At 41.3% G+C, this 15,364-nt stretch overlaps 3 protein-coding genes across 3 annotated transcripts in view; all 3 read left to right on the forward strand.

Moving 5' to 3' along the window:
- Positions 1-519: 519 nt before the first annotated feature.
- Positions 520-1,536, forward strand: mos (v-mos Moloney murine sarcoma viral oncogene homolog; the record flags this gene model as incomplete). Its single annotated transcript, XM_084325890.1, has 1 exon — positions 520-1,536. The coding sequence occupies one exon, from the start codon at positions 520-522 to the stop codon at positions 1,534-1,536; it is 1,017 nt and encodes a 338-aa protein (XP_084182016.1).
- Positions 1,537-4,079: 2,543 nt separating this feature from the next.
- On the forward strand, positions 4,080-7,774 carry rps20 (ribosomal protein S20). The gene is made up of 4 exons (XM_084326034.1): positions 4,080-4,217; positions 5,618-5,717; positions 5,925-5,998; positions 7,553-7,774. Exons 1-4 carry the CDS (start codon positions 4,215-4,217, stop codon positions 7,733-7,735), a joined length of 360 nt encoding a protein of 119 aa, XP_084182160.1. The 5' UTR covers positions 4,080-4,214; the 3' UTR covers positions 7,736-7,774.
- A 2,704-nt stretch (positions 7,775-10,478) lies between these two features.
- LOC311237917 (kinesin-like protein KIF20A) overlaps positions 10,479-15,364 on the forward strand; it is a gene marked incomplete at both ends in the record, with an annotated part of 35,563 nt that continues 30,677 nt past the window's right edge. The window contains 3 exons of the mRNA XM_084325891.1: positions 10,479-10,661; positions 11,528-11,623; positions 15,177-15,296. Of these exons, the coding sequence (XP_084182017.1) occupies positions 10,479-10,661; positions 11,528-11,623; positions 15,177-15,296 (399 nt within the window). The remainder of the gene's footprint in view (positions 10,662-11,527; positions 11,624-15,176; positions 15,297-15,364) is intronic.

Genomic DNA, 15,364 nt, shown 5'->3' on the forward strand with positions numbered 1-15,364 from the left:
TCCATGGCCTAGGGCCCTAGGACAATTAAATCAATGTTTGTGAACATGAGCCTCTCTCTCTCTCTGATTTTGCGGTCCAACAGAATGTTTGTTTTCTTTTTTTATACCCATTCTATCTTTATTCTATAGTAGTGTTCTCGGTACTGAAACAGAAATGCACCAATATACTCAAAAGAACATTCACCTGGATGTTCAGTGCATGAGTGCCACATATACCATTGTCAGTGCAGGCTAACAACAACTAATATTATTTAATATAGTATTATTAATCATTTATTTTTAATTAGTAATATTATTACTGTCTTTCATAGACCACCACAGGAATAACATCTATGATTATTTTTTTGTATGGGCGTAGTTCCCCTTTAAAAGGGCAGTCGGGCAGAGTGTCCTGACGTCCCTCTGCAATTAATTACCTCTGAGTGGCGGTCACCTGTGGAACCTGCGGTGCGAAGTCTTCCCAGAGCGCCATGTCGGTGGACCTGTGTGTGTAGAGAAGGCTTCAGAGAGTCAGCTAAAATGCCATCTCCAGTCCCCGCGACTCGCCTACTACCGAAAGACTATCCATTCCTAGATTTCGGCGCATGCAGTAGTCCGTTAACCAAATTCAGTGGCGACACGACTTTGAGAGTACCCGCTCAGAGGTTCCACGGGAAAGTCGCCACGAGATTGTGGTCCTCCGTGGTCCACTGGAAAGAGCTGCAGTCCATGCAGCCCATCGGCTCCGGCGGCTTCGGCTCCGTGTACAAGGCGGGCTACTTCGGAGAGGTCGTCGCGGTCAAGAAGGTCAAGAGGTCTTCCAAGAACAAGCTGGCGTCCAGGCAAAGCTTCTGGGCCGAGTTGAACGCGGCTCACCTGCGACACAAGAACATCGTCCGCATCATAGCGGCGACGACTTGTATACCGGCTAACTTCGAAACGGAAAACATCGGCACTATATTGATGGAGTACGTCGGGAGCCGGAATCTCCACCAGGTGATCTATGGCTGCGCGGACGTCGCCGTCGGAGTGGACCGGTGGCTCGGGTACTCCATTGACATTGCGCGCGGCCTGCAGTTCCTCCACTCTCACGGCATTCTGCATTTAGATATCAAGCCCGCCAACGTGTTGGTCTCCAACGAGGACGTCTGTAAGATCGTGGATTTTGGCTGTTCACTGCAGCTGGACACCGGCAGTGACGAGGAGACTTTAACGCCGTGTTTGAGTCACGTCGGAGGCACCTATACGCACCGAGCGCCGGAGCTGCTGAGGGGGGAGACTGTGTCCCCCAAAGCGGACGTCTTCTCGTTCGGCATCACGCTCTGGCAGCTGATCACCAGAGAGGCGCCCTACACGGGCGACAGGGAGCACATTCTGTATGCGGTCGTCGCTTATAATTTGCGGCCGTCGGTCCAAGACGATCCGTTCTTCCAGTCCAGCCTGGGGCTCCTGTGCAAGACTCTGGTGTGCCAGTGCTGGAGCGGCGGGGCGCGCTGCCGGCCGAGCGCCCAGGACCTGCTCGCTCGTCTTGAGAGAGTGCGATCCTCCCAGAGCTGACACTTTTATTAGACTGAAATTATTTCCATCACCTACAGTACCAGTTTTTAATATTTTATAATTTTCAGCAACTTTACGCATTTGCCAGCAGTGTACACAAAGCGAACGTCCGACAGGTTGGGTTTATGATTGTATAAAGCACCACTCAAATTAATCCCTTACGAAAATCGATTATGGTAGTATCGAGTGTGGTGGTAATTGCAGTTTCACAATGGTACTGGCCATTGTATACATACTTTAGCATGGTAGGCTTCTACCATTACTATTGGAAATGTACGTTTTCCTAAGGGGTGAATGATTAGCTTCCTGTATTATAAATATTAATTGTATTATAGCATTATATTAGTCTTATTGGGCCATTTTCTTGGTGAGAACCATTTCGATTCATGTTTTAAAGATGTCCCCCTATATTTTAAAGGCCAACATTTTTGTTTTAACAAGTTTTGTCTTTTAAAATGGGAATAAATGCCTCAGTGAGATACATTTTATTGTTTGGTGATAGTGTTTACAATCTGAAATTCAGCCCAGTGTTTTCGATGTCAGATGAAATGTCATTAAACATATTTTGGCTTTGTTTGTCTTTTTTATTTTATTTTTCAAAGCTTCCTGTGGTTATAAGAATATACAATTATTTGTAATTATGCATACTGTGCTTAGAAGCAATAGTAAAATGTATTGTTGTGCTGTAAATAATTGCATGTTATTTTGTTCATTAAAATCTATTTCCATGGTGGGCAGACGATCTTGCTGTAATTGTGGTCATTGAAAGTTGACTCTAAACTATAGAGGTCAGCAACCTTTTTGATACGAAGTGCCATTTTAAAATGTTCTTAACCAGTGTGCCATATCAACATTAAGGTTAACAAATTATGACACTACATCAAAATGTTAATCTCAGATATATCAACATATCTGTAATTATATTCCATCCATAGGCAACGTGCATAGCAACAGTTTTAATAACCATTTTCCTCTCATAATTAGAGCGCTATAAAGAATGCTGCCGTCTATATGAGATGCTTGCTTATACCTGGACACATTCAGCCTTGTCTGCTTCATCCTTTAAAGTTGTCTCATGGTTGGTCTCAAAATTGTAACACTCAATGTTCGGCAAAAAACAAGACTGACCCTGAAATATATCAGTCAAACTATACCATAAATAACAGGCTGTGCAACTGCCAATGGCTGTGAAAGAGGTAACTCGGCATGGGGATGAGTGGACACTTATAAAGGTTTCTCTCTTACACACTTGCTAGTGTGCCATTGGTTTAGATACCGCGTGCCAAGGTTGCTGACCCCTTGTCTAAACCCTCCGAGGGCCCTCCCCCAGCTCGGAGCCCTGCAGGTAGTCCGTTCTGTTATTCCTCCAAAGTATTGACCCCTGCAGAAACCACGCACTCACTGTCACCTACCTTTTTCACGGTCCATAGAGCTGTCGCTGATCAAATGAGCTGTCATCTATAAACTGCATGCGCGGTTACGTGTGGATAGCTCCCTACTGTGCAATGAGCCATATATATGTGTGTATATTTTTAGTTTAGTTATGTTCACTAATATAACTACAATACACAACTATAAAACACAGCCCCCCACCAAGGCCTAACAAACAATCTCATCACTGTCATTAAGTATACACAGTACTCAACATTTTATGGGCACTTTTTATTGGATCTGGGGGTCATATACGTTTTGGCTTGTGTTGACTTGATGCCATAGGATATGGGAGGACAACACATTTCAAATGCCATGTAGTCAAGAGTCACTTCCCTTATGATAAAGTATGGCATTTCTAAAAAAAAGTTAAATGGTATTTCCATATTTTTTGTGGCACCATGGTGATGCAATGTCATGAAATTACCACCAAACTACCACTATACTTTTCCATACGCTCCATACATACAGGGGCGACATGGCTGAAGGTTCCCTGTTCGATAACCGCTCCTCCCGGACAGCATGTCGATGTGTCCTTGAGCAAGACACCTAACCCCTAATTGCTCCCGATGGGCAGGTTGGCACCTTGCATGGTTGACGCCATCTGTGTGTGAATGCATGTGAGTGGTGAATGTGAGGAACAAAATTTGTAAAGCGCTTTAGATAAAAAGCGCTATATAAATGCACCATTTACTGGATATAAGGTATACACTATACCTGTTTATGCATCTACCTGGTAAGACATGCTGTACATCATGTACAGTGTCAGTGTCACTAGTGTGACTTCTCTACACAGCCGCAATATAGACCTATTAGACCACACTGCCAATATTGACCTCTAAGGCTAAATATATTTGTGTACTGTCTAAAGTATGTCTTGGCATAGTCTACTGTCCAATGTATGTACAACAGTATACTATGCTAGTATAGTATACACACACACACTGACACACACACACACACACACGGCTACAAAACTGACTTTGCCCAATATACCCACAGTAGCACCACTTAACTCCAGTACATAGATGGCGCTGTTTCTCAGCTCCTAGCCCCAGTGTGCACGCGGAACAGCAGAGCAGTGAAGAAGACAACCAAGACCCCGGATGCTGGACAGCATATAAAGCGAAACGGGCCTGAGAGCGATCTTTTTTCGTGAAGCGTTATCGCAGCTTGTTGTCGTCCGTTCCTGGCTCACCGCTATTCGCTTGAAAGTCTTCCGAATAAGTCGGTCAGGAATCATAGCTATGGTAAGTGTTACTTAAAGATTAAGCTTCCGTCTAACCGACTTGCTATTATTAACTCGACAATTGTTAGTATGGAAAACGGGGTTATTTCTATAAAATATACAACGGCCCCCAGTAGCTAAATGCTATCCTAGCCTGTTGCTATGCACGTGCTGTGGTGAACCGGGCGCTTAACGTCTGGCGAATTATGTTGACTTGTACAGGATTGTGAAAATAAGATTATGGAAACTCAAACTGAGAACATACAACTGAGCGATGAGGATACAAACTTTTGTCTGATTAAACATGACGACGTTATATACGCTATTCTGAGCTTGGTTTAAGAAAGACTGGTCCCAATTGCTAGCTTACTGTTGAGTCTTAGTTTTGGTCACTGACCTTAGTATTGGTAATTTAACCACCGTGCTTCATCCTGACTCTAATTGGGCGAGATCGATCAATTCCTAAATGCTAATTGTAGAATATTGTCATGTGTTCTACGGTAACGGAGGAAATGGTCACAACCCGTGCCTTGTAATGATTTTGAAGTTGCCCAATCCAATGTCGTGCTGCGTAACTGGCATGACGGAACCCGCAACGTTTGACACTACACAGTTGGCAACCATTTCCTCATTTGAACACATGGAAGACTCATCTGGTTATATTGACATTACTAATTTGGAAACTGGCCATAACTACGTTTAAAACCACGGCTCGACTCTAATCAGTCATAAATGTACAGATGTAGTAGCAGTACTGTCTTATCTGTATGTCGTGTGTGTCATATGTTATGTTTTGAAAATGGGGGACCCTGATGTAAACAAGACTAAAGTTTTTCTCTGGTCTGCATCCCCTTAACAATTGTATGTATTGAACTGTACTGTACCCATTCTGCAATCTATTAATAAAGTTCATCAGGGCGGGAAAGACTCGTCTTGTTTACATCAGGGTCCCCCATTTTCAATTCTACTCGACTCTAATCAGGGCGGGAAAGGTCTAAAAGTGGTGTGCTTCCAAGACTAACTCACCGCACAGAGCTTTTACTTTTGACACTGCCTTCTCACATCTTTCATCATATGAACTCCCAGCCAAGTATTGTGCCACGGTAGTTCATATGGTGTAAACTAGACCATTATAACTAAACTGTAACTGAACTGATCTGTGACTACTGAGCACCGCATGAGTAAAACATTGTATATGTTATGGCCTGGGTTTAAAATACTAAACTCGTGATTGGAGTTTTATTTTTTTATACTTGTGTCAAAGAAGTCACTTTACGTTTAGGTTTACTATACCTAAGTGATGGGAGTAACATTGTCAACGTTAAACTATCCAAATTATTACCACATCCTGCCCCAAGAGGCTGTACTTGATGGATGCATTCCCTTTCAGAATGTATTTTATAATAGTTTCTTTCTATGCAGGCTTTCAAGGACACTGGTAAAGCGCCCGTCGAGGCGGAGGTTGCCATCCACCGCATCCGCATCACACTCACCAGCCGCAACGTCAAGTCTCTGGAAAAGGGTAAGATCTTGTTGATTTGTGAAAATAGATTATGGAAACCCCAACTGAGAACATAAAACTGAGCCATGAGGATACAAACTTTTGTTCGTGATTAAACATGACGACGTTATACGCTATTCTGAGCCTTGGTTTCAGAAAGACTGGTCCCAATTGCTAGCTTACTGTCAAGTCTTTTGACATTCCGTGTATGCATTTGTTTCTGCTCAGTGTGCGCAGACTTGATCCGTGGTGCCAAGGAGAAGAACCTAAAGGTCAAGGGCCCAGTCCGCATGCCCACCAAGGTACGGTCATTGGTCCTAAAGATGCTATATTATGTATATTTTTTACACTAATATAGCAGCAAACAAACTATTTACTATGTAAAGATGGAGTAATGGTGTCCTGAGCAGATAATGATGAGATTTGATCCAATTGGGGAAATTCAGCTGTCATAGAAGCATGGGCCATGAGGATACAAACTTTTGTCGTGATTAAACATGACGATGTTATACGCTATTCTGAGCCCAAGAGAAATGATGTTCACTCCCTGTCGTTATTCCAGCTTGTGTGCTTTGATTTGGTGGCTGAGCATGCATATTAGTAAAATCCCCAATTGAAATGCATTGATTGGATACAATTTGTTTTGGTATGAGATGAGTGTGATATCTAGAGACTGAACCTCCAATATAGTACTTTTTCTGTGTATATATATATATATGAGCGTGCTGATTCCTCGCATGCTCACTAGGTGACTGGTTACACATTGGATTTCTAATTTTGAGTTGTTTAAGCTCTGGATGAATGTCTACCATTAACCACCTAGTTGCTTTTAATATGCAAAGTCTTTGGATGTTGCCTGTTGTGCGATCCTGTAAAGTAATGGTCACATGTTCTATCTCTGACTGTTCACATTAAAGTATTTGATAGAGCGGTGTGGGCTCTGAAATGTTGCATGTTCCTGTCCTTATTACTGGAATGGCGATATTGTGAGTATTGCCCACCCCATAATTGAGACTTGCATATCTTTTTTTGTTTGGATGCGTCGTATACGACTTGTATACTCATCCATACCATCCCTCTTCGGTAGCTGCATCCAAACGGTTGGTTTGCAGCTCATTGCCAGGCCGATAAAGGCCTTGGCTGGTGATGACTCATGATTGTGATGACGGCACACAGGGAAACATGGATGTGTTAAAATGGTAAAAGTTTGTGTAAACTGCAATCCTCGTGAAAACATTAAAACCACTACCTTGAAAAACTGGTAGACTAAAAAAACTCATCTGGCACCAGGCAGGTCTTGGGAACTATCATGCCACTCCGCAGATCTATAAAAGTCAAATGCCTGTTCTAACGGGACAGACGTGCTTTTGTTTGCCCCCCCATATTGGCGCTTCCCTAGTCTTCCACAGCAATTTACTGTATTGCCATGGTGATGGTTAATCAACACCGATGCTACAGAACAAACTATTAAAAATAGTGTTCATCTTCAAAACTTCTTGAAGCGTGTGGCTCGGGAGGTAGAGCTGTTGTCTGGCAATCCGGAGGTTCCCAGTTCGATTCCCAGGCAGCTTGTCGATGTGTCCTTGAGCAAGACACTTAACCCCTAATTGCTCTCGATGAGCAGGTGATTGCAGTCTGTTTGTGAATGGGTAAAATGTGACTAACGAATAGTAAAGCGCTATATAAAAAAAAAACGGCTATTTACCATTAGTACTCAAGCCTGTAATGACAAATTACTGCAACCACAGTTGTGATTGATGTGGATGTATGCTACATTATCCAGCAATCTGAAGCCCTCAATCTAATTTTTATAAATTTGCACTCTTAAAACCTCGATCTTGTGTCTCCCTTTCCAGACTCTGCGTATCACCACCAGGAAGACTCCTTGCGGTGAGGGCTCCAAGACCTGGGACCGTTTTCAGATGAGGATCCACAAGCGTCTGATCGATCTGCACAGCCCGTCTGAAATCGTCAAGCAGATCACCAGCATCAGCATCGAACCCGGTGTAGAGGTCGAGGTCACCATCGCAGACGCATAAAATGGGCTGAGGATTCAATAAAGGAGATGGAACTGAGAATTACGTGTCTTGTCTTGTTGGTGGGTTCGATGGGGTCCTAAAAACTAAACATAAAAGTTTGGAAATGTACTGTCTTTTACTATAGTGCACTTTTGCTATTGGATAATCTTCTTTCCAGTTGAACCCTTCCCTCTGACCTGTTGTACAGAACTTGTAAATCGTTTTGATAAACGTTATCAAGTTTGCATCAGTCTTTATCACGTAGAGTAGAATAGAGTATTGAGATTTATTTATGAGAATCTATGTATTCATTGAACTTTCACAGGTGAGGAATCTAAACTAATTGCAATAGGCATACAAATTGGTTTGACTGCATTTGTCTGGAATAAAAATTTCCCTAGACTTTATTTAACATTTCCATTGGGTTTATATTTGTAAGACTCAATCAAACCTGTATTTAACCAGAAAATAAAAACCCATCGAGACCAGTCTCTTTCAATGGTGATCTGACTAAGAAGGCAAGCACAAATTATGACATGCATAATGAGACGATACACAGACTTACCATTTTAAATAAAGTCAAAATCGACCCAAATTCAAGTGGGTGGAAAGGATTTCTGATGTTTTAGTTTAAAACTACAAGGAGACCGAGAGGCCAATTTGAGATTCATTGCATTTATTTTTATATTGATGTCAAGTGACCTAAGTCACTGAACACGAAGTAAGGGATAATGTATAGCTACGAGGCCATTGTCAAATAATTGACCGACATGGAGTTTAGAACACTGAGGCGCCGCGCCGAGGTATTCTAAACACAGTGAAGGTCAATTATTTTGCGACAATGACAGAGTATAGCTATACATGGTCCCCCTTATTACATGGCTAACTAACGATATACCTAATTCATTTTACACAATCGACATGACAAGATCAAATGCAGACGCAGTTGTTCTGTGGCTCCTGTCATCGCCGGCAGGTGTGTGGTCTGATGAGTGCAGCTGTGCATATGCTGAGTTTAGCTTTCGTGACTGCGACCAAAATGCTTGATTGTGATTGATCAATAGCGCTGTTACCTGTATCAGCGGTTATTGTTGCCCATAGCAGCGGTCCGTTATCGAGAAGTAACTAACCGATGTCGGGGGCAACCGAGCGCTATTGACCAATCACAATCAAGCATTTTGGCGAATGTTAAAACGCCATGTAATAAACCCCAATAACAGCTTGGTTGGCAAGCACTACAGCAAGATCCCCCACAATCACAATCAAGCATTTTGGCGAATGTTAAAACGCCATGTAATAAACCCCAATAACAGCTTGGTTGGCAAGCACTACAGCAAGATCCCCCAAAATAATGCCATTGAATATTTACGAATCATCGTGGCGAGGTTGGGTTATTTTAAGTGACAGTTCATGACCGGGTTGTATTCTCATAAAGTTCCTGTAACTGGGCAGCATATGACCAGGCTGTTAAGTGGCATGTTTTATTTTTTTACACCAGTGTTTCTACTAGTGAGTTGGACCCAACAAGGTCAAAGCCCGTGTCCTGAGGCTAACCCATTATGTTTATTTATCTTTACATCACCATGTCCCACTTTTTCTTTGAGACACTAGAGGGCCACGTACAACACTGCCCATAGTCTGAAGAAATTATTGGAATTTAGTCCATTTGACTAGACAATGGTTACCTAGATTATTTTGGGTGTTGCATTACGATGTACCGGGTGCATAAATACGGTGCCTCCTAGATGTACATCGCTTGGTCATTCTTGCCTATCGATTTACATTGTTTGCTCCAGTTCTACCGCTCTGCACAGGTATTTTTATTTTTATTTTTTTTACGTCAAATGACCTGCCCATAGTTACCAACTCTGGCAGAACTAATAAAATAAAGAGCGTATGTTCCAATACCATTTTAGGGCTGTACCCAATGTCATTTTTTAACATTCGAAGCTTCGATTGAAGTATTCGAACGAAGCTTTGAATGTCTATAAAAAAAATTTTGCTTACATTTTTTTTTTCCCCCTCAAACTAAATCCTCAATTTTAATAAAGTGATTAATCTGATTAAATGAGTTTTTCTTTTATTAAATCAACTTTCTTTAATGAATATAACTCATCAATTTCGTCAGCATAAATAATCCAATAAGGGCACGGTTGGTATGAAAGTGATGGTGACGTCTTATTGGTTTAAACTGGGGAAAAAAAGAATTTGTATAAAAAATTCGAATGTTGATTTAGTATTCGAATGTCAACATTATGATCGAAGCATTTGGTACAGCCCTATACCATTTAAATAAGAATATCAATACCACAATGTAAGAGTGTATATCAATACCATAATTTTAATAAGGATGTATGTACCAATACCATAATTTTAATTAAAGTATGTACCAATATATCTTTTTTACAGTCCACTGGGACACAATCTTGTTACATGAAAATGTGCTACGCAGTCAAAACACTTTTTGAGGTTGGGTAAAAAAATGAAACATTCTCATTCTCATTCTCATACTTACTCCCTCCCCCTCTCCAAGCCGATTGGTTAATCCTGGTACATTCTCTGATGATTTGCCAGACCTTTCACCTGCTGTCAATTAAGCAGTGATCTGTGTTTGCCCTCTGGCTTTTAGTGGAGTAGTTTACAAGATAAACCTAACTTGATTTGATAGACTTAATATTTCTAAGTAACTTAAACCAACATATTTTCTGAACACAGTTGATTCACAGTCTTAGGGAACTGGACACAGTCCTTTCCTCGTGTAGATATGAGTTTGCTAACAGATGTGAACCATGAGGACACATTCATTGAGGAGGACACATTCATTGGGGACTCGAGCCCTGAGCCCCCTGAGACAATGGAGTCAACGTGTAATGATCTGCCTACCAGTACCTTCCACCAACAGGCCCAACCAGAACTCTCCAGAATATCTGCCACAGTCTCAGCCCAGGTATGCTTCAAAGATGCTTCCTTATATTGAAATATTATATGGGGCATTTTGACGATGCTGATTAATTCTGCCCATAATCTCATCACACATTCAAAAACTCTAAACCGTTTTGCACATTCATTTACTTTGACAGTTATTGAGGCTAAATTTGTTTGAATATGGCCACCACCCGTGATGTCATCGGAGACATTGAATCCTTGTTGTGTTAATTACAGCCCAATGAAATGATAAGGTATCAGTCCCTATATAAGACAAGGTATTGTTATGTTTTAATCTACATAATTGTGTGGTGCTGTAATAAACGCAACACAAGGATTCAATGTCCCCATAAAAGACATCACTTGTGGCCATATAACTATCAAACTAAATGTGTGCAAAACTCTTTATGGCTTTTGGATGTGTGAGATTATGTGCAAAGTAGTTTGTTGGTATTATATTCAGTACAGTTGTCACAGGGGAGAACACAGATTCCCCCAAATGGGCTATTGCCATTTAAGATTCCTTATTCAAACCAAGGTAATTGACCTTTTACCCTGTATAGTTGTGAAAGATTTAGGCGTTTTACCCTTTGTGTCTGATGATTAATTAGAACCATTCAAAGCATCTTGTTTGCAGTCTTTTTACCCAGATAAATAACGTCATTGTCATCTGTGATTTGTGCAGTGATTTCTATCAAATAGTCTTCTCTAAGTTTCCAGTTCCTGAATTCTTTAACGTTTCATCAAATAGCCCCGATGGCATTTGTCATTTGTTTCCCCCATCATGCATCTCAAGATAGGAGAGCTGATCTAGGGCCACTGAGCAGACTAAACGCTTATCGACACTCTTTTTACACTGAAAGACACTTCTGCCTACTTGTTTTTTAGAGTGAAACGCTGGATGTCGCAGAGCAGCAGCATCTCCGGGTCTACTTGAGAGTGAGGCCCTTTTCTAAGGACGAACTCTCTGACAGTGAGGACCAGGTATAGTATGTCTCCCTTTTTAAACGTCACACTATGAGAAATGTTTTCAACACATTTGATCTTTAATTTTCCAGAGAATGCTTTGTTTTTGTATTGTTGGAATTCCTCGTTGAAACCAAAGCGTGCTGCTATCTCCAGCAACCATCACATTGTCATGGTCTCAACAATTGTTTACACAAATCAGTTTGAGTTAAAGGGGCACCTCACCAAAATTTTTTTGCACATCAAATCTCACACACATCCAAAAACTCTTAACCTGTTAAGCTGTAGCCCTATTTTCAGAAATTCCGCCTAAAGGTACATGCCCAAGTAAATGGAAGATTGTTCCACTTCTACAAGGTCAATTAGCATGTTCTTGGTAGGAAAGTGTCATATTTCTGTTACTAGGCTTGAGTAAATTGTGATGAAACAAAGGAGAATATAAATGATTTTCTTCTTGCATCTGTGCCGGTGAATAACACCATGAAAACATTGAGGTTCTTTTGATTTCGCTCACTGAGCTCATTCGGCACCTTCTTGAGATCAAGTGTACAAAAAATCTAAGCAAATGAATAAAGGGAAGATGATTAAACAGAAGGATTTGTAGATGCAGTAATAAATTATAATCCATTTAAATTATACATTTATATTTGACCTTGACCTTATTATGGCCAAATCATACATCTATGGTTAGGGAAAAGGCTCCTCTTTCCAATGGCAGTGTTAAATCTGGATTTAGTCATTTCCTCACTTTTTTTTTTACGAGATGGAATTCCGATAAAATCTTAACATCGGTAAACAAACGTAGTGCTGAAAATATACACTTTCACTGCTGTTTTGATAGGGTTAAGGTTTTACTCTTGGCTATGTTTGAAAAAGAAACGCAACATTAATTAATACGGTCTGTATTGATCGATTTATGATACAAACAGCAGGGTCCCCTACATAAGGGGACCCTACAGCTAAACAGTTTTGCACACATTCATTTAGTTTGACAGTTGAGGGTACATTAGTTTGAATATGGCCACCGGTGATGTCATCGTGGACATTTAATCCTTGTGTTCTTAATTATAGCTCCATGAAATTATGTAGATGGAAAAAAATAGCAATACCCTGTCTTATAGGGACTGCTACCTTGTCATTTCATTGAACTGTAATTAACACAACAAAAGGATTCATAGTCCTCGAAAAGAAATCTTGTCTTTTGGTTGGTTGGTTGGTATGGTTTTTATTCTTAATCCCAGAGGGGAAACATGGTTTGCCACCAAAGCGAATACAAATACACAAACGAGAAACAATAACATACATTGCAAGTTACATAACACAGTAAAAAGAAGAGAGCCTTTCAACACAGAGCTAGCAGTGTTCATTAAAGAATGTAACTGCAGCAGGAACAAAGGACCTTCTCAATCGCTCAGTAGAGCATCGCGGCATCAACAAAATCATTAAATGAGCTTTGCAGAGCATCAAATACATTGTACAGAGGGTGGCCTTCAAAAGATAGAATAGCGTTCAATTTAGTCCTAGTTTGCTTGGCTATAATGATCTCCAAGGAATCAGGAGGAAGGCCAATCACTTTTGGTGATGTGTGGTGAAATTTGACACCAGTTTACACACAGATAATGTTGCATTATAGGTTGGCAATCGTAGATAATGGAACAACCCACCAAACGCCAAACCATGCTGGCTGTGTTATTATAATCCAAATCACTATTGTCCACTATTGGACGTATCTAGAGTCCATATGTTCAGTGGCTGTCTTATGTTCTACACCAGGGCTGCCTAAACCTTTTGACATGAAGGGCCGAAATGTAACATGGGTGGTGGCCAGTGGGTCAACAAGTAAATAATCTGTTGGATTGTATCAAAATAGACCAACAACAATATCTTGATTATTCTCTGGAACCCTTTGGGCGGCCAGAAATAATGTCATGGAGCCAAATTTGACCCACAGGTCTTACTCTGTGAACATTGAAGATTAGTCCATTTTGAAAGTGATGTGTCTTACTTGACTGTTGATGTTTACTCTTTATTTAACTATTTTCCACCGAAGTGCACTCCCTTAATAATGTATGGTGGGTGTACTTTGTAAGAAAATTGTTCCTACATGAAACTGTTCACAACAAAAGGCAAATCGCAACAAAACTAATCTGGAATTGTTTTTTTTAAGCCATCGGCTGTTTTTGAACCCTTTCACTACCACACTACAGACGGTTAACCCTTTACTATCACACGAGATGTGGTAGTGAAAGTGTTACGAAGGATCAGATTAAACCGAATATATATATTTATTACTTGATATATATTGCATAGTATTTGTATATCGTCTGATATCCCTTGTGTATTCTTTGTACATATACACGGAATATCCCTTTTACCTAGTACAGACCATAATATTTCGTTCTCCTACTGGACAGCGTTCCACTAGGCGCCACGGCCATACCCCCAATGTCTAGTTCAAAGTCACCGCCAAGGCTTGTCTGAACATGCCCGGCTTTGCGCAGGAATACGAGACAGAAATAAGGCTGGCACTAGATTATTCGCAGTACGTATAAATACGTCGCAGGTGGATACAGCAGCACTTAGGCTAAAGTCAAGTTAACCTAGAAACGTGTTACCCTCAAACGTAAAGCCTTCATCACGAGTCAACGACCAAGTGAAGTGAGCAACCGTGCGTCTAAATAGAGCACTTATAACCGCGTGCGAATAGGATAGTAAAGTGTCAGAGCTTAGTGTAATAACGTCAAGTTCGACCTAGTTAAGGTGAAGTACCGCGCACCGGAGAATCTACACCGGTGAATGCAGAGCCCCTTTCCGGCTGGATTATTATTATATTGCTTTGGTCCTGTGGCTGTTGGAGCGGAGGAGAATCGTCTACACCCACTACTGTGTGGGATTTACCCGTGAGGAACATCACTCGAGCCCGTCTCTAGAAGAGGCTGGCTGGCTTTCACCTATGCTGCACGCATACTTGGATTATAGCTGCTGCTTTCGTCTGCCGATCAAGGGAGTAATGTACCGTCTCCCGTAGCAGGAGCTTATTGATTCCCCGGTGATCCAGACTTTGCATTCGAACATTTCCTCCCCCTGCTGGCCTACAACCGGAGGGACCCTACTAGTATCTCCCGCTGCCCTACTAGTGTACCATAGATATAATTCCTATTGATACAGGTGGTATTTATTATCTCCTGCGTACTATTCTAATGGACTTACGCTCTTGACTTACTCACGCACATTCTTCGCCTTACAAGTGCGACTCTAAGTAAAGTAATGTAATCTACTATTATTGCTGCTAATAAATATTATTCTAACCAAGATTTGTGTGGAACCGTGTCATTGTGGAAGTGTTCATATCATATACCTGTGTACTGTATGGCCAGTAGTAATGTACATAAGACAGTAGTGGTTTAATGATACCATACTTATTTAATACAGTCAGGGAATTGTACCCCTCAGTTACAGAAAGGGTTAACCTGCTGCATTGTCACAGTGAAAGGGTTAACCAGTGTGGTAGTGAAAGGGTTAAGCTGTGTGGTCGGCGAGTTAATTTCTAGGGGGTGTCGTCTTCCTCCAGGGCTGTGTGGTGATTGACAACAGCCAGACGGTGTCACTACAGGCACCCAAGGGCTCTGCCAACCTGAAGAGCAGTGAGAAGGGCATTGGGACGTCGCTCCACAAATTCTCTTTCTCCAAGGTCAGGACTGCATGACGTTTCGGCAACATGCCTTTGTCTTCATCTTTATTCTTTACTATTATACGTTT

Source organism: Notolepis coatsorum (genome assembly GCF_963971535.1).
Source record: "Notolepis coatsorum genome assembly, chromosome: 12".
Lineage (NCBI taxonomy): Eukaryota > Metazoa > Chordata > Actinopteri > Aulopiformes > Paralepididae > Notolepis > Notolepis coatsorum.

Bases quoted from the DNA above. Each gene is read 5' to 3' on its own strand.
- rps20 (XM_084326034.1), top strand. The intron at 5,718-5,924 runs GTAAGATCTTGT...GTTTCTGCTCAG, and splicing joins CGTCAAGTCTCTGGAAAAGG to TGTGCGCAGACTTGATCCGT. The intron at 5,999-7,552 runs GTACGGTCATTG...CTCCCTTTCCAG, and splicing joins CAGTCCGCATGCCCACCAAG to ACTCTGCGTATCACCACCAG.